Source organism: Chelonia mydas, chromosome 10 (assembly GCF_015237465.2).
Source record: "Chelonia mydas isolate rCheMyd1 chromosome 10, rCheMyd1.pri.v2, whole genome shotgun sequence".
Lineage (NCBI taxonomy): Eukaryota > Metazoa > Chordata > Testudines > Cheloniidae > Chelonia > Chelonia mydas.
The window spans coordinates 10,464,458-10,488,994 of NC_051250.2; the positions used below are offsets into that span (position 1 = coordinate 10,464,458).

Here is a 24,537-nt window from a genome sequence, read left to right on the forward strand (position 1 = left end):
TTGCTTCAAGTATCACATGTCCCTGAAGATGTAAACTATCAACCAGAGTGTCCACAAGAATGGTGCTCCGGGAAATCATGTGCTTAAGTTACTGGGGAATCTTAGGGTGCTCAGCACTGGTTTTGGGGCCTAGCACAGCTGGCCCACAGGGCCAAAAAGGGACAGCAGACAGAGTCTCTGTGCAGGAAATGTGCCAAATGGGCCAAAGATGGTGGCTGGAGCCCACTGAGACCCAAGGGAGCTTAAAAAGCCCATGGGCCCAATGTGTGGGTCCAAACAGCAGCTTAGTGACTGTCCTTCAGGGGAGCTTGACCAGTAATGTGACACTGGTGAAGTCACACATATGCAAGGTTCCACAGTTTTTATGATGAAAATAATACTTCCATCTAAATAGTATAGTGTTTCCATGCTAGGAGCTCAGTGCTTTATAAACATTACGCCTCACAACACCCCATCAGACTGCTGGTTATTATACTTGCTATATTAACTGGGGAGGCCCCATCACTGGTATAAAGTGATATAGCAACAGCAGCATACTGGGGCTATACCCTTACTCCAACACAGAGCTCTGTTGAAGTCACCAATTTACGCCAGCTGAGGATCTTTATCAGAGAGTTTAAATGACCTACCCAAACTTACACAGCAAGTCAAGTGACAGAAATGGTAACAGAACACAAACTGCTATTTCCCAGGCTTTACTAGCCAAAATTCCTCCTTGATTTACACAGAAGCTGGGATACATAGTTTATAAAAAGAAAAGGAGTACTTGTGGCACCTTAGAGACTAACAAATTTATTTGAGCATAAGCTTTCGTGAGCTACAGCTCACTTCATCGGATGCATTCAGTGGAAAATACAGTGGGGAGATTTTATATACATAGAGAACATGAAACAATGGGTGTTACCATACACACTGTAACCAGAGTGATCACTTAAGGTGAGCTATTACCAGCAGGAGAGCGGGGGCGAGGGAGGAAGACATTTTGTAGTGATAATCAAGGTGGGCCATTTCCAGCAGTTGACAAGAACGTCTGAGGTTCCTTCCCCACTCTGAACTCTAGGGTACAGATGTGGGGACCTGCATGAAAACCTCCTAAGCTTACTTTTACCAGCTTAGGTTAAAACTTCCCCAAGGTACAAACTATTTTACCTTTTGCCCTTGGACTTTCGCTGCCACAACCAAACATCTAACTGGTTTTATTTTATTAGGAAAGAGCCCGTTTGGAAACGTCTTTCCCCCCAAAATCCTCACCAAAACCTTGCACCCACCTTCCTGGGGAAGGTTTGATAAAAATCCTCACCAATTTGCATAGGTGACCACAGACCCAAACCCTTGGATCTTAAGAACAATGAAAAAGCATTCAGTTTCTTAAAAGAAGAATTTTAATAGAAAAAAAAGTAAAAAGAATCACCTCTGTAAAATCAGGATGGTAAATACCTTACAGGGTAATTAGATTCAAAACATAGAGAATCCCTCTAGGCAAACCCCCGCCCCCTCCCCCCCCACTATTCCTCAGACGTTCTTGTCAACTGCTGGAAATGGCCCACCTTGATTATCACTACAAAAGGTTCCCCCCACCCCCTGCTCTCCTGAGGGTAATAGCTCACCTTAAGTGATCACTCTGGTTACAGTGTGAATGGTAACACCCATTGTTTCATGTTCTCTTTGTATATAAATCTCCCCACTGTATTTTCCACTGAATGCATCCGATGAAGTGAGCTGTAGCTCATGAAAGCTTATGCTCAAATAAATTTGTTAGCCTCTAAGGTGCCACAAGTACTCCTTTTCTTTTTGCGAATACAGACTAATACGGCTGCTACTCAGAAACCATAGTTTATAAAAATCACGACTTATTAGTTCTGTAAATAGGTTTTTCAGTTGAAGATAAGACATTTTAAATTGATGACTAATCTATGACTTCTTGGTTCAGGTTTCAGAGTAACAGCCGTGTTAGTCTGTATTCGTAAAAAGAAAAGGAGTACTCGTGGCACCTTAGAGACTAACCAGTTTATTTGAGCATGAGCTTTCGTGAGCTACAGCTCACTTCATCGGATGCATAGCATATCGTGGAAACTGCAGAAGACATTATATACACACAGAGACCATGAAACAAAACTTCCTCCCACCCCACTCCCCCGCTGGCAACAGCTTATCTAAAGTGATCATCAAGTAGAGCCATTTCCAGCACAAATCCAGGTTTTCTCACCCTCCCCCCCCCCACACACATACAAACTCACTCTCCTGCTGGCAACAGCCCATCCCCCTTTGAAACCCCTCTTTATAATGCGCATGATAATCAAGGTGGGTCACCTCCAGCACCAATCCAGGTTTTCTCACCCCCCCCCACACCCCCCCCTCCAAAAACCACACACACAAACTCATTCTCCTGAGTTTGTGTGTGTGTGGGGGGGGGAAGGGTGAGAAAACCTGGATTTGTGCTGGAAATGGCTCTACTTGATGATCACTTTAGATAAGCTGTTGCCAGCGGGGGAGTGGGGTGGGAGGAAGTTTTGTTTCATGGTCTCTGTGTGTATATAATGTCTTCTGCAGTTTCCACGATATGCTATGCATCCGATGAAGTGAGCTGTAGCTCACGAAAGCTCATGCTCAAATAAACTGGTTAGTCTCTAAGGTGCCACAAGTACTCCTTTTCTTCTTGGTTCAGGTTGCATTTGACATATAACTGACATTTTCTTACCGTGCTGTCTGTTGGATACAATCATAATTCACTCTAGCTTTTATGAGATAAGACTATGAAACCTCTTCAGAACAAAAAGACCAGCAGTCACTAGCCCATCAAGCACGTTTTCTATTATTTGCACAATTCTGTCCCATTTCTGTTTAATTTATTATAGATATTTCCATAGCACTCACCATTGTGGTATCTGAGCTCATAAATTGCTCCTTTGTCATCTAAGACCTGATCAATTGCCCTCGAAATAAATGGAAATATTTCCACTGACTTGAAAGGGAGCTGGATTGGACCTCTAGGCTACATTTTTAATTATATCTATTTTGTGTGCCTCAGTTTTTGGGTGGTCAAATTGACATCTTAAAGGGTCCCAATTTCCAGCAGGTAGGTATTCAGCACTTTTTCCAGGTGTCCAAAGTTGGGAAAACAGTAACTGAGAATATGGAACTTGACTAGAGTTTTAAACTTCCACAGCTGGTGAAACTACTCATTGATTTGCACCTTTTTGTTTAATACATGCGTGAAGCAAATAGGGCAGACGGTGTGGCAATTTGGGCTGCACAATCATCACGATGCAGATTACACAAAGCTCTGTTCCTCTTTTTCATCCAATCCACATGTTGCTATGCCAACCTTTTCAGAGTGCGGCCAGCCTTAGGCTATTGATAACAGTGAGTTGAGACTCGACCCAGATAAGACAGAAGCAATATTGATAGGGTAAATGAAAGATCTTAGAAGTATGCCAGAGATAGTTTCTTGCCCCTTCCTCTTCCCCCCATTACTTAAGCCTGTGGAGCAATGCGACCCTTGACTGGATAGTAGTACACACCTTCTCAATTGTTGTTGAAAGGCCAGAAAGCGGTCAAGCTTTATCCCCAGATTAGTATGGTATGGTTCAAAACCAACTGGCTGATTGTTCAGAAGGACCTGTTGTGATAACTGGATCTACAAGTTTACCCTAAGTGTGAGCTCATCTGTGAAAAGTGAGTCAAAGATCATAAAATGTCACAAAAACCTACAACAACAAATGTTGAGGGGGAAAGGTACAAAAGTTGAGACAAAAAGATTGAATTAATCCAAACAAAGAGGCCTTCTGACAAAACTCAAGGGCTATGTTAAAATCATGCCTGGGGTGAGTGACTGGTCCTTTGGGACAGGGAGTAACCCTTTTTGATGCAAAGGACTATTTTTCACAAAGGCAAGCTTACCTAGGTGGTAAGATCAATTGGAGTTTCCAAGGGGACTGTCTGTGACTCCCTGTTAAAGCTGTTATAGTGCCTGAGGAATTCACACTTGACACTTGGTGAAATCTAAGTATAGAACTCACAACCAATTTGGGGTGTGTGCCCTGCTTCTTCACAGTTTGACCTGAAGTTGGTACTCATGCTCCTGAGTCACTCCAGACAGCTTGACAACAACCACCACCATCTCTTGGGACCCCAGGCCTTCTTTGTCCTAATCCTGAGAGATGTCCTCACCAGCTCATAAAGAAACCGCTAACTGCAATGCCCTAAATAGCCTAATACTGGTACAAGTTGCCAGGTCTCAGAGTGGCTAATATGGCCATTTTCTACGCCTGTGTTTCTCCAGCCGTGAGATTGAAAGTGAGAGTCAACACCAAAGACAAAGGCTGCATTTACTATCCTTACTGTTCTTCTCTCTCCCCTTTTGTGGCTTTATGTCTTGGTTTTGTCTTCTAGGAAAAGGGATTGGACTTTAACAGCAGCAACAGCAGAAGCTCTAGCCCATCTCAACTATCTTCTTCTCTTTTCCCTAAAAGGACAGTAATTATCTTTAATACCATTTGAGAGACTGTCAAATACGCAGGGTTTCCTTCTAAAAACTCCCTCTAGCTAAAGGGAAAGAGAACAAGGGGTGTTGATAAAATGAAAGCCTTACTTAATATTTGTTCAAATGCTTTAACTGTTTTTCCTTCTTTTCTGTATCTTTAATAAAACATTAAAAAGGATTATTAATGGTGTGCTTGCCATGGTACCAAGCAGGCTGAGGTCTTTCTATACCAAACCCCAAATCTTGTGTAAAACCAGTTAATGTTGGACTCCCACTGACTTTACTGGGAGTTGAGTGTGCTCCATACCTCCCAGGAGAAGCATAGCTCCTTTCAGGATTTCTTTGTTAGTAAATTCTTTTCAGCATGCCGATCTTTGGGAACATTTTCAGTGACCTCAATACCAAAGCAATTTTGGTGAGATTTCAATACTCACTCACTACACTCAGATAAAGAAATGGACTCGTCTTGTTCTCTCCATTTTTTTCATTGACTGCTTGCACATAGTAACCTCCTGCATCTGTTGCTTCTGCTGCAAGGATCACCAACTGATTCTCCAGTGTTATAGCTCTGTTTAGGAAAACAAAGCATCATGTTAAAACAGGAACAATGATAGTAACTAAGCATAAGCTGAACAGAAGCTGGCAGGACTACACAATATTCAAAGGTCATTCAAACAGAGATGCGTGGAACTCAACAGCAAGACTTTATCTTCAAACACAACCACAGGAAGGATTCAAGAACTTTTGGGTCTGTGATGTTTGAGCCTTTTCTCTTTCTCTTCCTTGTTTAAGATGCTTCCAGTAATATAGAAGACTACAATAAGTGATATATAAAAAATAAATAGTTATTTAAGGAATGATGAGAGAAAGAGTTAGAACAGGTAACCCATATAGTTATGGTCAATGCTCCTGGCAAACACCATTTTGCTGCAAATCCAGTTTGACTGAAAACCTTCTCAGAAAGTGAGAAGATCAGCACTCTGGGAATAAGAGCAACTAGTTCAGTTAAAAATCAGAGGCACTAGAATTTCAGGAGATAAATAGTCTATATTTATGGCCTGCATAATTATCTCAGTTACAGATACAAAAAGAGCAAGAGACTAATTAACATGCTCAGCTGAAGAAACATGTATATAGAGGTAGCAAAGAGCAAAACTATTTAATCTAAACCAGGTATGAGAGCACAGCACTGTTCTGTAGTAGGTGGTGGTGTAGTCCTAGGGGAGTCAATAAATGTCATGGTCTAATATAATTTACTCTTTCTTAGAGCTGCTACATAACAGTTGTCTTCATAAACTCCCTTGTAAGACAGTGCTAATCATTTGTACTGCAGTAAGATCAGTATGTTTGCATTTTACGTGTGCTGTATAATCTTTTGAGCGTATTAGATAAAATATAAATCAAATATGTAAAAATTTAAGTGCTTGGAATAAATATATTCTCTCCATTCAATCTGTTCCTTTCCACAAGTTAAGTTCTCCTTATCTGGTTTGTAATGACAACACAGACCAAACACGAGCCCTGCTATCACTAATGGTGCAAGGCAGCCGTATTAACTATTCAGAATGCCACATTCACAAATTATAAAAGACGAGGAACTCTGATTTGACCATATAACAGGAGCACAATATTCTGCCACCTAGAAGATTAAACTTCATGTTCAGAATTGGGTCTTTTTTTGGATTTCCAGGGTTGGAGCCATTAAGAGGCACTGACATGATACGGTCTTAGTGTGGATAGGGCAGTGTTTCTCAACAACCAGTCTGTAGACTAGTGCCAGTCCCTGAGATCTCCCTGACACAGTTTAGGAAGGCAGCAAGCTGGTCCCTGGTATCAAAAAGGTTGAGAAACACTGGAATAGAGGGTTTAGGAGGACATGAGAAGCTCAAAGATAAAATAAAAATTAAATAGGAATCCCATAGCATTATAATGGCAGAGTTGTGAGTCAGGCAGCAGTCATTTTTATGTTGACTTTGATAAAAAAACATAAAAGATAAAAACATATTTGATAAAAACATAAAAGTCTAGTGATCTGAATATGGAACTTGAAGCAAGAAACTCCTAATATTGGGCCCAAATCTTCCACCCATAGTCACAGTACTCTGAGTAGTCCACTAGGCTCAAGGGTACCTATAAATCATAGCCCTGAATATGGGTTGGGGGCACAATTTCTCACCAGACTCAGAGGGAAGTAACTTTGTTGATCCCCACTGCGTACCCCAACAGTTCTGGCTAGCCCATACGGGTGGGGATACATATTTATGCTCTCTTTCTGACCCTCTCTGTCCACTTGATCATAAAGCAATATCATGCATGCAGTCTTCTGCTCTTTCAGCTATGTTAGAACTGCTATCTGGACTGGTCCTGTGCAGCTTCAGAGGGTATGTTTAGTGGGAGTGGAAGGATCTTACTCCCCTGTGCAGCTATGTAGGACAAGACACACTCTAGTTCATTGAAAGTAATGGGGGCTCATTGTGGAGTAAGGTATAATTCAGCAGAAGTAAGAGTGGTAGAATGGAACCCTTTGTTACCTTGGCCAAATCACTTCATCCTTCTGTGTCTTGATTTCCTCACTTGTAACATTGGAATAATAATATTTATCTCACTACTTCACAAGGTTCACAGACTGAAGAAGTTAGAGGGCATATTAAAATAAAAATCTTAATCTAAACCTCCTAGCACTAACAGTTTCACAGATTTTTTAAGAAGCTATATATATAGGCACTGACAGAGGAATGTGTATTCCACCCACCCCATAAACTGTCTGTAGAAGAGAGCTTTAAATAAATTAGAAAATTATACTGTAATTGTTAGCAAAAGAGCAGTTGCCAAAGATATGAAATGGGACTTTACAATTGTTAACAAACGGGGTTTTTTTTTAATCAATGGTTATCTCATAACACAAGCCCAATATTTCAAAGGCATTGATGAACTAACTATTGAATCCTATCATAATGAATACATTGCTGTTAGAAAAAAAGATTTCACAACTGAGGGTTTGAGTCTGCAGAGATTTGTGCATGTGCTTAACCTGATGTATTGGTAGTAGTCCCATTGACTAGGAAAGTGAAATAAGCAAAAAAATTTTTAAAGGATACAAGCCTGAGTTCCCAACAGTATCATCTAACATGTTCTCTTTACAATATTATGCTTTCAGTAAACCCCCTGGGAAAACCTATCATTTTAGAAATACTCTCTGAGATGCCATCAAGGGACCTGGATTTTTCTTATTATCGATTATGTAACAAAATTGTGAACAAATGCAAAAAATTCTGTTCCATCTATGTTAAAGGAACATTTGCAGGTGTAAATGATTGATTATGTTAGATGGAAAAAGTTTACATACTAACATTACTTAAATAGCCTGTGAACATTATGAGTTATTCTCACTCCAATAGAGCAGTAAGGAGTTTTCCTTTTATAGTGTTTTTGCATGGTCTGGTTCCATTAATATTAACTCACAATTATTTTATTTTTGGAGAAATGTTCTTCTTCATAAAAGGGACAGCAATGGAAGGAACATGTATTCCCAACTGCTGTATGCTGAACAACGAGGAACAAAATAACTGTGGGAAGACTGTTTAAATAGAAGCTATGTTTGTTATATTTTATCCATGACATTTTGACTTTATAATCAGAAGACAGATAACAGTAACCATTTGTAAAGATACCCATAATTATTGACAGCTCAACCTCCTGATAAAGACAGAGAGCCAGATCCTCAGCTGGTGTAACTTGGAGCAGTGTCGTTGCATAGAATTGAGTTACACCAATCTACACCAGCTGCATATATGGCCCATTGTATCACATTTGAAAGTTTGTATTCAAAAAAGATATAGGAAATATCCCTGTGGGTCAATTTTTCCATGTTGAATGGAACTGTATTAGCTTAATTGACTTGGAAATTGAATCAAAGGAAATGTTTCATAGATTTACAGAATGAGGATATAAAATGTAATCAATACTGCATTTAATAAAGCAAACAGGATAAAGAGAAATTTCCTATTAAATAGTAATGATAGCATCTTTAAATACCATGCATATTATATTTGTTCCTATTGCAGTTATTCCAAAAAGATACAGCAATAAGGAACATTATTTTTAAATACTGGAATACATTTCAGGCAGATCCAATACCAGCTACAGTTGTAGCCAAAAGCCTTATAGGTGATGCAGCACTTTTGGAAAGAGTGATGCATAATTACCTTGCTGTTATTGATTTAACTAGTGTAAGTGATTGGTTGAGAATTCCCAAAATAGTGGGTAATAAGCATATAGCCACTGTTCAGGAATGAAAGGCAAGGGAAATTTTAAGATAAATTTACTAAGGGATTTTTTTAACATTTAACAAAATATCTCAAAGAAATCTTCAGATTACTAAACTGTTGGATTTTTGCATAGAAAATCGCAACCAATGGATAGAAACAGTAATTTTTAATGTAAGGGACTAATTTTCAGAAAGTCATATTTTGCTAGACTGTTAGTTAACAGATTGGTGGATAAACAGATGTTGGAAATCTAAATCATTGCAGTAATAAAACCGAAACCACAGAATAACCTGATTCAGCCTCTGCTTAAAACAGAGCCATCTGTTCAAGCTCCAGAATGCAATATTTTAGTAAAAAGGCCTTTGATAAAGCCTCTTTTCCAATGCTACCATCCAGCTAATACAAACATCAAAACCCTCTTTACAAGACATTAATTCCAGAAAATCTGTATTTCTTTTTAAAACTTTTGTTTATATAATGTAACCAGAGCTGATCCTTCTTCACAAGGGCTGATACCCCGCCAGTAACAATGATTTTACTAAGAAATGCAGAGATTATAGCGTAATGAAGATGTAAATACTAAAGGATTCCCAGAGGGATTTTTGGCCTCAGAACATATGCAGTAATATCATATATAAATATACATTATCTGGCTATAAATATATATAAATCCTGGCTCCATTGAAGACAATGGGAATTTTTTTCAAATTTCAGTGGAACAAGAATTTCACCATGTTTTCCTCCAAAATTTCCTTGGCACTTTTGGTAATTATTAATGACAGAAGAAAAATATATGTTTAAATAAAACTAAGAGCTCACCTTCCTCAGCACTCAATCCTATACTAAAGTATTATGAAGTTGGCTATATTATAACATAACTGTAGCAACAGAGTATGAGGGGTCCTGGACAGATCTCATTCTTGAGCAGAACAAAATATTCAGATTTCAGGTACTTAATACTGCAAAACAGCTGTGTACTTATTAAGTACACACACAAACACACATGTTTAATACTGCATAAATCAATTAATGCAGTGTACTAAACAGAACATAAACCAAATTCTAACTTCTGGACATTTCTGCTTAAAGGCCTTTTGGACAGTCAATAGCTGACAGCCTGTTTTTTTATTTCTAGGGTTTTTGTAGCCAGTCAAGATTTCTCATGAAGATTTGTTTTTAAGAGAGAGTATCCTCTTTTTTACTTTCACACTTAACAAAAGAAATATGCAATTCATACGTATACTGTGGAACAGCCATTTCCCAAAACTCAGTCAAAACGGTCCAAACAAAACCAATTAGCTGACCTACAGTAAAGAAAAGGAACCAAAAACAGTGCTGGCATTGGTAGGATACTAGTGGCCAATCGGGACAGATTAGCTGTAAACACAGTGAGATGGAGACTTCTCCAGTTTACTTAACCCCTCCCCCATGTAACAGGGCTGCCTTGGTCCTGCCTCTGTCTCAGTCCACAAATCACATGGAGACACTCTTGCTGGTTCAACACCCTGTGCAATTTATTTACAGTTGTGTGTTATTTACACTACCTTCACAGCATACCTAAGACCTTCCCCAAGCAGAGGAGAGAGATGGCTAATGGGTTAACTGCAATATACCAATCATTTACAGTGTTTGTTTTCCCCTAGAATTTTCCAGTGCACATTAGGAACCACCAAGACAATCTGGGGAAGAAAATTGAAGCAGGTTGTCCACTGGTTGTTTCTATTGTTTGATCTCTGTTCTTACAGAGTCTGTAAAATACAGGAAATAAGGCAACAGAAGACAGTCAATACTTGGCTGCTCTCCTATGCCATTCATCTTTATCCTCCTACAGGATATAAAGGGAGTTAAAAACTCCTTTGAGGCACTGTTTGCACATATCCCTCCCCAGCCTGCAGCTCTGCACCCAAGGATGAGTTGATGCATAAAAAGACTGTGTTTTTTTTCAATCATGTTAGCAAAATTGAGTTAGTTTAACACAATTGAAAACTTTCATTGAAGTACAGGCTAACATGTCTTAAGACCTTTTAGCTGGTTGTCTGCTAGCCTAGGGGGCCAACCTGCCAAATGCAGAGTTGAAGCTGGGCAGCTCTGACTGCCTCAGCAGAAAGGAAATCAGAGAGACGGCCCTGGCTGTTGCTTTGACTTACACTTCCCCCTATACCCATCATGAGCTCCACTCCCCATGGCAATACTGTTTTAGAGGGAATGTTACTAATGAAATAGCAGAGCCTTCTTGGTATACTGATCATGCCTATATCTCCAGGGGCATCTGCTCCTCTCCCTCTACTCGCTATTAAGTATTTCTAGAGATTGGGATTCCTGGACTGACAGCCCAGTATTATGAACCCCAAGCATTCAAAAAACATGAGACAAGGCCCCAAAAATCAGGGGATTGGCCTAAAAATATAAGTGTTGGATTTTTTGTCTTTGTTTTTTAAAAACATTTTTAGCATGCACTCGGGAGAAGTTTTCAAACTTTCCTTTGCAGCCAAGATGGTTTTCTAAAAAAACCTCTGAAAGTTGAGATTCTCATGTAATCACATGATTCCAGGCACTGTGGCTTTAAAAAAGCCACCAAATATTGCAAGACTTTGATAAAATCATGAGAGCTGTCAACAACGAAAGACCCTCCCTGCTCCTGCCACCTGGAAGGAGCCCTAAGGGTTCTCTCTCAGGTACTACAACAAGACGTAAGGCTCATTCCTTCTTTGGGAATGGGGGGTTCTCAGGAGGTGTTCCCCAAAATACTTATTTCAAATATATTTTTTAAATTATGCCCATGTTAGTTAGCACCCCAGATAGTGCCTTTTTTTGCAAAGTGAGGGGCAAGATAAAATTGAGTGTAACTACCTTTTAAAAAGGGGGAAATAGACAACTGAGGCAGGGCTGCCTTCCCACTGCAAATAGAGTGGATGAAGAAGAAGAAGCACCCTCAGGGACATCACAGAGTGATACCTTAAATACAGGATGACGACAGCATTGCAGAATTGTGAAGGAGATGCTGTGCAGTGAAAGAGAAAGCTCCTCTTCACAGCAAATGTCTTCTATAATAAACTAATGAATACAGAAAATGCCAAGCGACATAAGTTAGGTTTTGTTTAAATGTTCTTTATCTTTCAAGCTTGCCCTGAATTTTAGTTTTTCTTTAAAGAGACATAATCATCCCTCTCCCCCCAGAAAAGAAATTTATGTTAATTTTTTAATTATTGTTAAGTAACAAGAGCTCAGTCCAGCAGACATCAGTACCTGTAATGGATATGCTTGAATCACAGTATGCAAGTGGTATCTATCTGAATCATGGTGTAGTGATAACTGTTCTCCTGGACATGCTATTGTAACAGTGTTCCTCAAACTACAAGAGCACATCCCAAACTTTAAAGCTAAACCAGAAAACTCCGTCAAGAATGGAAGCCAGAAATTCTGGGAAAAAGTCAATTTTCTTTTCAAGTCTTTTTTCTTTTATAAAATTGTTACTGTAATCAAGGTATGTGTGCGTCAACAGAATATTTGATTTCTGCTCTCTCTCCGGTTTATCATACAATCAACCCATTGAACTCCACTTGAAACATCACTATCTGTTGCTATGGACATAGCTAGCAACCACTAGAGAGAGGAATAGTGGAAATACTTATATATAAATGGATTATTTAAACACAATCTGGCTGCTGGGAGGTATTCACAGGTCACTGATCTATAAAGCTAGCTGACTACACTAAAGATGAGCAAGAGGCTATTTGTATTAGTTTGAGATTTGGCGGGCCAATTTTAAGATACAAATACAAGTAAATATTGCTTCACTATGAAGCATTTTCTTGTACTGAATAAAAGAGAGTTCTCTGTTCATTTTTTACATTGGCTTTTTACCTCCTCTGTTGTGAAAGGAATATTTTTGGTGTTATCAAATAGCACCTACCTTTCTGCTACAGCAGATCACTATAATGTAGTGTTATTATAGTTTGTAGTTTGGTTTTAAAGATCTCCTGCTGGAAGAGTCTTATATGCAGTGGTGCAAGTAAGCACGTTCAGTTAGTTACGCTGGACCATTAAGGTATTTATTGCCGGTACACTGTACCGGAAAGACACATTTTCAGAACCGCAGGGCTCTCCCGAGAACCACAGTGGTGAAAGGAGCAGAATGAGGGGGCGATGGGCAGCCCCACGCCACCAGCTCCTCCGGCATGTCTGTACCGCCCCCAGCCTTCCACGCAGCTGCATCTCCTGTCTGGGGTTTGTACAGCCCTGCTGGAGGACAGGGCTGAGGGAGGGACATGGGGCGGTACAGCCGCACCGGAGGACCTGGCGGCATTGCTGTGGTTCCCGGGAAAGCCCTGCAGTTCAGAAATTGGTATCCGGCACAGCGGGAGGACAGAGCCTGCCCCAGGAAAAGTGGGATAGGGAGGGGATGTGTAGAGCATGGGGGCCCTGGGCTGGGGGCGGAGTGGGGAGGAGTCATGTGGGGGGGTCACATGAGGAGGCCATGTGCCCCCTCTTTAACTGGTGCCCCCCCTTATGTCCCTCCCATGAGTCACTTATGCGTACCGGTAAGAATTAAAATCTACTTGCGCCGCTACTTATATGTTTCTAGCACTGTTTCATTGATAGCTAGTCCTGAAAATAATTACAAAAGTGAGCCATGACAATGAACTGTATTGAACAAAAACAAATTATCAATGGCATGCCTCTTGCCTCAGGGCATCACAATGAACACAGGTAAAAAGCCAATGTAAAAAATGAACAGAGAACTCTCTTTTATTCTGTACAAGAAAATGCTTCATAGCTAGCAACCAGTAGAGAGAGTAATAGTGGAAATACTTATATATATATATATATATATATACACACCACTATATATATATATAGTGGATTAAGTGACAATGACAGAGATGAATCTTCAACTCCCTAATAATTTATTTACCAGATAAATTTAGAAGTGCCATAACATTGCTAATCTTGATGCCCCTACGTCTATTTACTGCCAATTCTGCATCTGCCATTGGCATTGCTTCTGCCATTTTCCATTTGTTTCTGTAACTCTCCCCTGAACACACTGTTTCTGTTCTCACAGTGTAATTCAAAGCAGAATCTTATCCATGGCTTTTCAAGAATGTTTGGTTTTAACCATTTGTACCACAGCATTTGAAGCATCTATACTTTTTGGAGTCACAGGTTCAAATCCCGACAAACACAATTCAGCTATATCTTTCCAATAGATGTTGCCCAATTTTCTTGGCTAAAAATCTATTCCTCCTTCAACATCCACACAAGTTGGGCAGTGTTTTGTGCCAGCTATCCACACTTACAGGATGGGCAACTTTATCCTGGGAAGCAGTGGCTCTGAAAAGGCCTTGGGTATTGTGGTGGATAATCAGCTGGACATTAGCTCTCAATACAATGCTGTTGCCAAAAGGCTAATGAGATCCTTGGATATATAAACAGGGGAATCTCGAGTAGGAGTAAAGGTTATATTATCTCTGTATTCGGCACTGGTGTGACTGCTACTAGAATACTGTGTACAGTTCTGGTGAGCACAGTTCAAGAAGGATGTTGAAAACCTGAAGAGGGTTCAGAAAAGAGCCATGAAGTTGCCATGATTGGAAAACATGCCTTATGGCGACAAATTCAAGAAGCAAAAAGTTTTTAAAAAGAGAAGGTTAAGGGATGACTTGATCACAGTCTATAAGTATCTACATGGGCAACAAAAATTTGGTAATAGAGAGCTTTTCAGTCTAGCAGACAAAGGTATAACAATGGCTGGAAATTGAAGCTAGACAAATTCAGACTGGAAATAAGATGCAAGTTTTTAACAGTGAGTGTAATTAACCATTTGGTTCAATTAACCAAGGGTTGTGGTAGACTCTTGATCACTGGAAATTTTTAAAAGATATGATCCAGTTCAAACAGGAGTTAATTCAGAGAAATTCTATGGCCTGTGTAATACAAGAGGACAGACTAGATGGTCACAGTGGTCTCTTCTGGCTTGATAATCTATGAATGTATTAATCTGCCTGCAGACCTCACTTCCTGATGTGACTGCATGTCGAAGAAGGAGTATCCAGTCGTTTGTAGGTCATTCTGGAACCCTTCAAGATAAAAAAGGTGCTATTCTATATGTAAGGTATTAGTAAGTGACCTAGTGGCCTCACTCTTCCTCAGCTCTCAGAAGACAAATGTCCACTTCACAAAAACTACTTCCAAACTTGGCAGTGGTCCTGGCTATCTCAACAGACAAGTGAAGAACTGAATGAAGACAGGAACTAAACTACTTTTCAACTCTATAGGTGGAGAAAAGAATTAGGGCAAATAGATATGGTGGCATGGAGAAGTATGTCCTGCCATAGCCTGTGATGTACCTGAGGACTTTATTCTCCAGGGTTGTCAGTCCAGTAATCCAGCGTTTTCACAAGCACTAGTTTTCCTCCATATCATCCAAAACCAAAACAACAACGAGAATGCTAAAAGGAAACAAGTGTCACGTGTTAAAAATCTCAGGGCTCCATTTGAAGTAGGACAGGTACAGTGGTATGGGGTGATGACAGAGCAATTTATTCAAATAAGTTTTTATTATGACATTAAATTAAAGAGCAATATAGTGGCTGGTGGTACCACTGTAAAAGATTGCAGTTTGCTGTGACCACTACTTCTGCTGTTGCTGTTGAGTATAAAAAGTTTAATATTTCTTGATGTTCATCATATATGTACAAATCTGGGGGCTTGCACAAATATTGCTACTTGCCCACCATCAACATACATACTAGCGTGACACAACCTTGACTGAGCACAGGACTCAGAGCCAAAAATGACAGAAGTCTAATTCTTGCACTGCCAATGATGTATGGCTTTGGGCAAATTATTTAACCTCTCTGTGTATTTGTTCTGCCATTAGTAAAATGGGGTTGACACTTTTACCTCAGGAATGTATTTTGGGGATGAAATTGTTAGTCTGTATAGCACTTCAAAGACGTAAAGGATTATATAAATGTTGTTATTATTAGTCTTAATTTTCCTTACTTCTGCTTTTCAGTTTGACTATCAGAAGTTTTGTCATGACTGCAGACTAAAGACAACTTCTTTTTGCCTGCTCATTTTTAAATTCCTTTAATATCTCTTTAATTATACCCATCCACCCACTCACGGTGTATTTATATTTCAAACACTTGTCTTCCAATAACTAGTGGTTTTGCAATACTTTGCTAACTACAATCCCCCATCTCTCGAATTGAACAATTTTGTATTTACTGTAGATACATATTCAGTAATGTATACGTTTATCTTGGTCCCTGTAAATTCCGTTTCTCTGCTGAAAGCCTCTCTTCTGTACTATTGTTTTCAAGCCAGTCCATCATTCACTTTACTTTGAATGGTGCCCTCAATGCAAACACCTCAGAGTGCTTTAATCCAATAACGACAAAACAAATGGTAAAATACAGACGAGTAAACAAATAGGACTTTAACAGAGATTTAAAATGAACTAACAATTCCATATTTATAACACAGGCAGGATATATGGTAAGCAAGATGGCAAGCAAACATGATCTTCAACCATACGGTGTTCTTAAAAGTCTATTATGAAGCAGAATACAGGGAGCTCTGGGAATGGAGGGGACCACCAAATCACTAAGATATCTGAGACATTCTATGTAATGACTTCTATACAATTAGTAACACTTCATAATCAATTCTTTGTCAAATAGAAAGCCAAGGACCTATAAAGAAGAGCTCTGTGTACGCTTGTCTCTTTCACAAACAGAAATTGAACCAATAAAAGATAATGCCCACCTGGGATCTCTACAGTATTTTAGGTATTTAGAAGTATAATGACATGGTACACCATAGTTTGTGTTATAACTTGATCGCTGCAGAATTCTATAAACTTGAGATTATGTAAAAATGAGCAGAAATGATACCCAATGAGAGGTCAAATCTTCAAGGGCACAGATCAAGGTTTCCAAACCCTAACAAGTGAATAGAATAAGGTGAAACCTACCAATGTTTAAGAGAGAAAGTAAAATTATATAAAAAAGATCAGGTTATCCCCTCCTATAGTAACAGAGAAGGACCTGCTGGCAGAGAATTCTCTGGATGTACTACTCCTGGGGGAATTCTGCACCACTGCACAATGCACAATTTTGCAAAAATTAAATGTTTTTTGCAGTTTCCTTTCCCCTACAGAAATGGACTGCAGTGCTGCTGTCCGCCACTAGGGGCCACTGGACCCAGCAAAGCCCAGCTCAGCTCAAACAAAGACACTACAGGGGGAGGGAGCTAAAGGGTACCCAGCAGCTGCAGTTCCCTGCACGCCCTGAGAGAACGAGATGGTGGTGCGTAGGAAACTCCACACAAGCCCTGGACCCAGCATCAGGCTGTTTCACCCTCTGGATCCCTGGGTTCTGAGGGGTAGGGGGGTGAGTGTCTGGGCTGGAAGGGCATGGCTGGGCTCTGGAGGGGGAGGGGACAGGTGTCTGGGCTGGGGGGGGCTGCGACTGGGCTCTGGGGGGTGCAAGTATCTGGGCTGGGGGGGACACAGCTGGGTTCTGGGGGGAAGGAGATGCGGGTACCTGGGCAAGGGCGGACCCCGCAACTGGGCTCTGGGAGAGAGGGATGCAGATATCTGGACAAGGGGGAGCCTGCAGCTGGGCTCAGGGAGGTGAAGAGGTCAAGTATCTGGGCTGGGGGGACCCTTTGGCTGGGTTATGTGGGGGAAGAGGTGTGGGTGAATTGACTGGGGGGGCATGGCTCAGCTCTGAGGGGGAGGGGTTGTGGGTGTCCAGCCCCCCGGCTGGGCTCTGGGGGGCAGAGAAACAGGAACTGGGTTGTCATAGAGGTTTCTTTAACTCTCTACTCCTCAGGAAATTTTGTTCTGTGTCTGTATTGTTACAGACATACTTACTGACAGTAAATTACCAAAATAACTGAAACTGGCCTAATTATATAGTGTTATTTTAACAAATAAAATTTGCAGAATTTTGAAATATCATGCGCAGAATTTTTATTTTTCTGGCACAGAGTTCCCCCAGGAGTAATGTACTGATATGGGAAGCATGAAATGGCCTTATGTTTTCAATATCCTTATGATCAGGAGTTCTTCTTCCCACCAGTTGCAATAGTACACATATTAGTATCCATGAAACTTCACTTATGTCAGTGCCTTTTAAAAACAAATGTTCTGAGAGATAGCCTCTTAGAAATTCAAGAAGCAGCCCCATAAAGAGTGCATTTGTATTTGTACCTGAAACCAAAGTGTTGCCTTTGAGTCCATAAACTAAAAGATGAGTTCAATAACCAACAAAAATTTGGATTATGTATGATTAAAACACAGCAGATCATAGGATTTTTTATTTCAGCCTGGGCTGTGTTCCCAAGAACAGAAAGGTAGGTAATCTATCAACTCCGTTTATTTCTAAATTAAATCAATAGATTGGTTGTTTATATGACTTATAGCCTATTTGACTTGTGAGTTAATGACATAAAATTCACTTCAGTCGGACAGTAACAAATACTTGAATTCCTTAGACCAGTATAGCTTGATTATGTTAGAAGAACAAAGCTTTTTCAGTCAATCTTGCCAGCCCCAGGATAGAATGAGAGTGACTTCAGCTTTAAAAGTATCTATCAAATATGTGGGGAGCAAAGAGCTTCAACCCCCTTTGTCACAGCACTATTGAATATTGAGACTGGAAGCACCACAACATATTCCTTAATGTGAAGGGCAATGTGGAACTCAGAGGATGCAAATGAAAGACTGCTTTGTTCAGATATGTTGGGTGATACATAAAAGATATGCTCAGTGAGCAGTCCAGTGGAACACTGATCTGTTGTCATTGGATGCACTTTGGTTTTTCTGGGTTTATGGCTACAATGTGCCATGTACAGCCTTTTTATCCTCAGCGTTGAAAATACTCAGTTATAAGAATTTACAAATCCCAATAAATATGCCTGTGAATTACCAAACTGTCTTATGTTTCTTGAGCTGTGAACAGAATGTGCCCTGTATCACCAATGCACATAACTCTAGATAACAGTCAAACCAGGAAATGAAAGCCTGTGACGCCCCAGAGCCTGTACTTCAATTTTTTTCACCCGTGGACACTTCTGTTGCTCAAGTTTTAGGGATTTGCTCCTACAACTCAGCAGAATGTTGTTGGCTGTTAATCCCCTCATCCGGAGAAGAGGTGTCATTGCTGAGTTAATGGTCAGCAAGCAGGTCATTACACAAACTAAAAACTATTTATGCTAATTTTACCCCCTACTGTTACTCACTCCTTCTTGTCAACTGTTTGAAATGGGCCATCCTGATTATCACTACAGAAGTTTTTTTTCTCCTGTTGATAACAGCCCACCTTAATTGATTTGTCTCGTTAGAGTTGGTATGGCAACCCCGATCTTTTCATGTTCTCTGTGTATATATCTTTCTACTGTATTTTCCACTCCATGCATCTGATGAAGTGGGTTTTAGCCCACGAATGCTTATGCCCAAATACATGTGTTACTCTCTAAGTTGCCACAAGTACTCCTCATTCTTTTTGCCATCACCTTAAATTACTGATTTATATTACCCACTTCACTCTATACTGAGAATCTCGCCTCACTTACTCACATTTATATAACAACAGCATCAGGTTAATCCTACTAATCCTGCAACACAATAAAAACATACAAATAGATGCAGGAAAACATTAAAATGTCCTTATCCCTTTGCTGCAGGAATAGAACATGAAAGAGGAGATGGTTTTTCAGTTGAAAATAACAAGATAAATGTATTTATTTCATTTTCTTCTAAACAAACCTTGTAAATGTTGAAAGGATGGTTTGATTATTACTGTAAAGATGAATAATGAAAGGTTACATTACATCTTACTTAGGTTAGATAAAAATAAATTCCACTGCTTCCTAATGCAGCTTAAGAGGAATGCAGACAACACCTTCTCTTACACTTAGAATTATCCAACTCGTATTCTTAGTGATAATATTCGTTCCTGCCTGTTACCTTCTTTTGGGAAGGGGAGGGGAAGAAGAGAGCAGATGAGCTTTGGGCGGTTAGGAGGTTGTTTGAAGGCCAGAAGAAAGGGTTCAGGAAAAATTTCTTTGAGGATGGAGTCTCCATCAAGTATGGGTTGTAGCTGTTTGATGATACCCCACACAGGTTCCAGTGTGGAGTGATAGGTGACAACTAGGGGTATACAGTTGGATGGGGTTTTATTTCTGTATTGAAGCAGGTTCTCTCTGGGTATTTGATATGTTTAAGTTCAGTTTTTACCTCAATAAGCTTTCTAAGCAGTCTTGGGGATCACTGACAAAAAACCCACACGTAATTTTTTAAAAGACTATCAGAGTGTGCCCTATGCATATGCATGCTAACATATACATGTGCCATGGGAGAAGTGTCAGATCTGCTACTTTATAGATCCCTGTTCCGACTGAAGTGCTGAAATTGCTCCTTTAGCTCATCGGACAGCCTGAGTTTTTGAAGCAGCTGTTTTAGATTCAATTCCCCATGCCTCAAACAGGTTAGTAGTGTATGCATGGAACATGGATCGTTATAATCAGAGAATCACATTTCAACAGAGCTAAAGGTATTGGTCCCTAGACAATAGTCTGAAAGTGTTCAGTGTAGTACTCTTCACTCAAAAATCATGAGTACAACAAATGTCTTCCCCCCTCACCCCCCAGTCTCTACTCTTTGCCACACATTTGCATACTTCAGAGGAGGAAACTAGAGAGTCATACCCTGGAACAAGCTTTCAGTTTTTCACTCTGTAGAAAGATACAGCCTGTTACCAGTCCAGGTATGAAGAAAAAGTGACAGGAACCAGCAACACGAACACCATCTGAGTGGTGCTACCTTCAGAAGAAGGAGGGCTGGTGGCTTGAAGAAACCCCATGCTTCACTGGCTGAAGGGAACATCATCAACTAAAAAAGCCCTTTAATTCTGGAAGTTTTACTGTAGCTATCTATTACAGAGAGGCAGAATCTCTGCTGCCCCAAGGAGCTTACAGAATGGTCTTCTGTGGTAATTCTTATTGTAAGGATGAAACATACATCCACATAAGAATGGAAATTCACAATTTAGGATCAAATCATCTGCACACAGGCTCAACGAAGCACGCCGGGGTAGCATTAAAGTAGTATGCAAAGACGGCAGTTTAAACCCACAGAGCTGTGAATTTCAATTCTTTTCCTGCTTTGAGTCACATCCGTATTCATTTAATGTAGATTAAGCAGTTTCCTAGGGAGGTTTTTACATCTGTAAGAAACTGCCTGCAGATAAAGGGATATGAAAGATTTGCTGCACGGTGGGCCTGATCCTGCATTCCTTGCCCATTGCTAACTCCCATTAACTTCCGAAGGTGATTGGCTGGGGGCTCAAAGAATGCAGGCTGATGCACTATGGTTGTTACTTTGTGATTAATGGAATTAAACACTAATTGGATAAAATACTATAAAAACTAGCCAGTTGGTAAAAAAGCAGCTTCATTTTAAAACTGTTATTGTTCTACCACACCACTTCTAAAATATGCAAGGTACCATTCAACGTTGAGAACTAGTACCTGATTGGGAAAAGCAATCTCTCCCGTTCTGCACCCCCTTGTGCTAGAAAATTCTGAACCAGATTTTCCAAATCAACACACACCAAAATTAGGCATGCAAATACCTAAGATGCTTGTAGAAATTGTGTACTTGTGTGTACACATGGCTTATTATGCGTTTAATTGGCCATGTATGTGTGCGGCTACGTGGCTTGTGTATGCACAGTGAGCATTTCTACACATCACCTAGGCTCACATAGTTGTAGGTATGCACAGTGCATGCCTAAGTGCCATTTCCTGCCAACACAACCATGTGACTAACTTTACTTGATGACTACCTCTGTTCTGCTAAATGGTGCCAGCCTTTATAGACCATTACTCAAATTTTCCTACAAGCACCTTCACACTTTCTCCCATGAGGGGGAGGAAATGTCTGTAAAAATGCACAAAGCCATTACATTAGGCTCCTTCAAATCTTAGCTATACCAATTGTGAACAAAACAGCTGAAAATGTCTAGGAGGACAAGCAGTGGGGGTGCCTGCTATTTATTACACTGATAATGTTAGACTCACTGTTACAATGGGCTCTCTCCAGTTTCTTGTATCCACCTATTGTCTCTTGTCATACACTAAGATTATAAATTCTTTGGGACAGGGACTATCTTTTCATTATATGTGTATGCAGTGCCTAGCACAATGGATTCGTGAGACCTCTAGCCACTACGGCAATACTAATATTAAACAATCAACAAGTCATCGAGTTCAATGGGACTAGTCAGATGAATAAAGATACTCATGTGCTTAAATGCTCAGGCCATTAATTAATAAATATGTCCCAATGTCTCTACAACTATTTGCAGAATCTTACAATTTCTTCTAAATTAAAGATTATCTGTAAAATAAGTGTCATCCTGGAGGGAATTTCTATGGTAGTTATGGAAATTAACAATGTTAATGCTAATTAAAAAGCAACTATTTAAATTCTGATTTCACTTTAGTCTTTTAATATATTTAAATCATCTCCGTGCTTCAAGAGCTCTTGGGAGAGAAAAGGCATATGACCATGGAGGAAATAGTATCCTCAAAGCCTGCTCTCCTATTCAAGCTTTGCTTCCAACAGCTAAATAAGTGGCAGGAGAGCAGAAGGTTAAAAACGACGCAGTTCATCTCTGCCAAAACACTATAGAAAAATGAGATTGCCAAATAGCTGACAAGGACTACAGAATCAACACAGCAGCAATCTGCCTAGAAGTTGCAAAGGGCAGAATTCAGGGGTCTGCTTCAAAGCTCCTATCAATTGGTGCGTATAAAACCATTATTACTGGAACTACAATCTGTGGCCATTATGCTTTGTGATATGCAATGTCAAACATATTAAGTGTTGTGTATTATGCATATTAAATAATTATATTCTTATGTAGCTCTTAATGTCTTAAAATGAGTATTTTGATACATTAACAAGTTATTCATCTATACATTTTGTGCTATGAGGTTTTGTAGTTCTAATAAACGGACACTACCCTGTGAATCTTGTGCAGATTCAGATCTCAGAGCTCAAAGGTCTGCAACCTGTGCATGCTAACAGCCATTAAGTTCCCCTCCTCACTTCTTTTCAAAATAATAAACCATAATACCTCAGACAAAACTATGTCCCTATCTCTTAGGGACTGTGGGTGGCTAAGTGAGTTTCTATTGCAACCACGTAGTCTATCTTCAAAGACAAAGCACAGATAAGTAGTTTTCATATTTCCAAATGTACCAGTTGTAATAGACCCCCCACTGAATGCAGACTAAGGTGGTACAGGAAGGTCTTGACAAAGATTGCTCAATAGTACCAAATTTAAAAAAAAATCTTGTTACAATAAGAGCCATCAGAAAGTCTGATTCACAAAGTGACCACGTAGTGCAATACAGCAGATTCTTGCTAAGCTACTTTTCAATAAGCCACAAAACCTGCAACTGCACAATGAAGATAGATTTTTGGTATGCAGTTTATTGAAGCACAGAAGCCACATACACAGTGATGGGTGTGGTGTAAGAACATAGATGAAAGATAATATACACAATGAGATTTTGCTACTGTGCACGGAAGCCTTGATATAGTAAGCATTTGTGATGCACTTCCTTTAGTCTGTGCATCATGCTCTTACCTGGCAGGAACAGAAAATACAACAGCTGGATGTATGTGTTTTGTCTAACACAAAACAAACCAACTGCTGAAATTTGTAAAGCTATTTTAGTTTTCAGTCAGTAAAAGAAATAAATGGTTTCAGCTGTTTCAGAATCTTTCCTGATGAACCTTAAAAACTACCAGCAAAACACCACACTTTTTAAAAATCCTGACTTCTTTAAACGTCTCAGTCTCAAAACAGAGAAAGTGGTTTCTCTGACTGCTGGTCCATAGTAGCTCCACAGATTGCTTGCTTTTAATATCCACACTCTCTAAAGGCAATTCTTACAAGGTGTTACATGCTGGGAAATCTCTGTATTATTTCTTGTTAATATTGTGCATGTGTCAGTGTTTGTTTATGATGGGGTATTCGCTATGGAGTTAGATTGTTAAAAGGGATTGTTAAAGGAACCAAGCAGGGCAGGTAAAACAGTGACACAGAAAAGAGTATTTGAGGAAACAATGGGGAAGCTGTTTATTGGGGAATACCCCCTACCTGACTCCCTCCAGGACAAAAATGGTTTACTCTTCCCAAGACTAAGCCTAGCATCAAAAGTAGGCTAACAAACATTAGAGGACCCTGGGCCTAAAAAATGGTGGGGGCTAAGTGAGTGGTCAGAGACTGCTTAGGGCATAACAGGCATGCAGAGAGACAGCAGCAGTCTGCTTCTCTGAATACAGAGAGAGGTAACTGCACAGCACTAGATGAAATGCACCAAAGTTGCAAGGAAAGATGAAGGATTAGATAAGGAGAAATATACCATTGTTTTTACCCTTTGTATCTGTGGGTGAATGAATATTTTGTTTTGAAGATGCTGTTTTGAGTTGCTTTAATCAGCTCACTAGTCATAAACCCGCAGAGTAAAAGGGCTTACAGGTGCCACACCCAGTTGGGCCTGTGTCATTAACATGGTTGAGAAATATTGCGCTGCTGCCAAGAGATCCAGTCCCTGAGTGGTTGAATTTCATGGTTCTGCTCAAGCTGGAGTGAAGGTACAAAGGTGTACCCTCCCCCTCCCCGAGGGGAGCACTTGAGAGGTACTAAAAGGGTCTCAAGCACAGTTTGTCCTGTAACAATGACACAAGGATCT

The 24,537-nt window shown here is 40.0% G+C and overlaps 1 protein-coding gene across 2 annotated transcripts in view; it reads right to left on the reverse strand.

Moving 5' to 3' along the window:
- Window positions 1-24,537, reverse strand: part of SDK1 (sidekick cell adhesion molecule 1) — a 646,346-nt gene that overhangs the window by 279,039 nt on the left and 342,770 nt on the right. For both annotated transcript variants that reach the window (XM_037910909.2, XM_043523779.1), the window contains exon 6: window positions 4,918-5,051. In XM_037910909.2, the coding sequence (XP_037766837.1) occupies window positions 4,918-5,051 (134 nt within the window). The remainder of the gene's footprint in view (window positions 1-4,917; window positions 5,052-24,537) is intronic.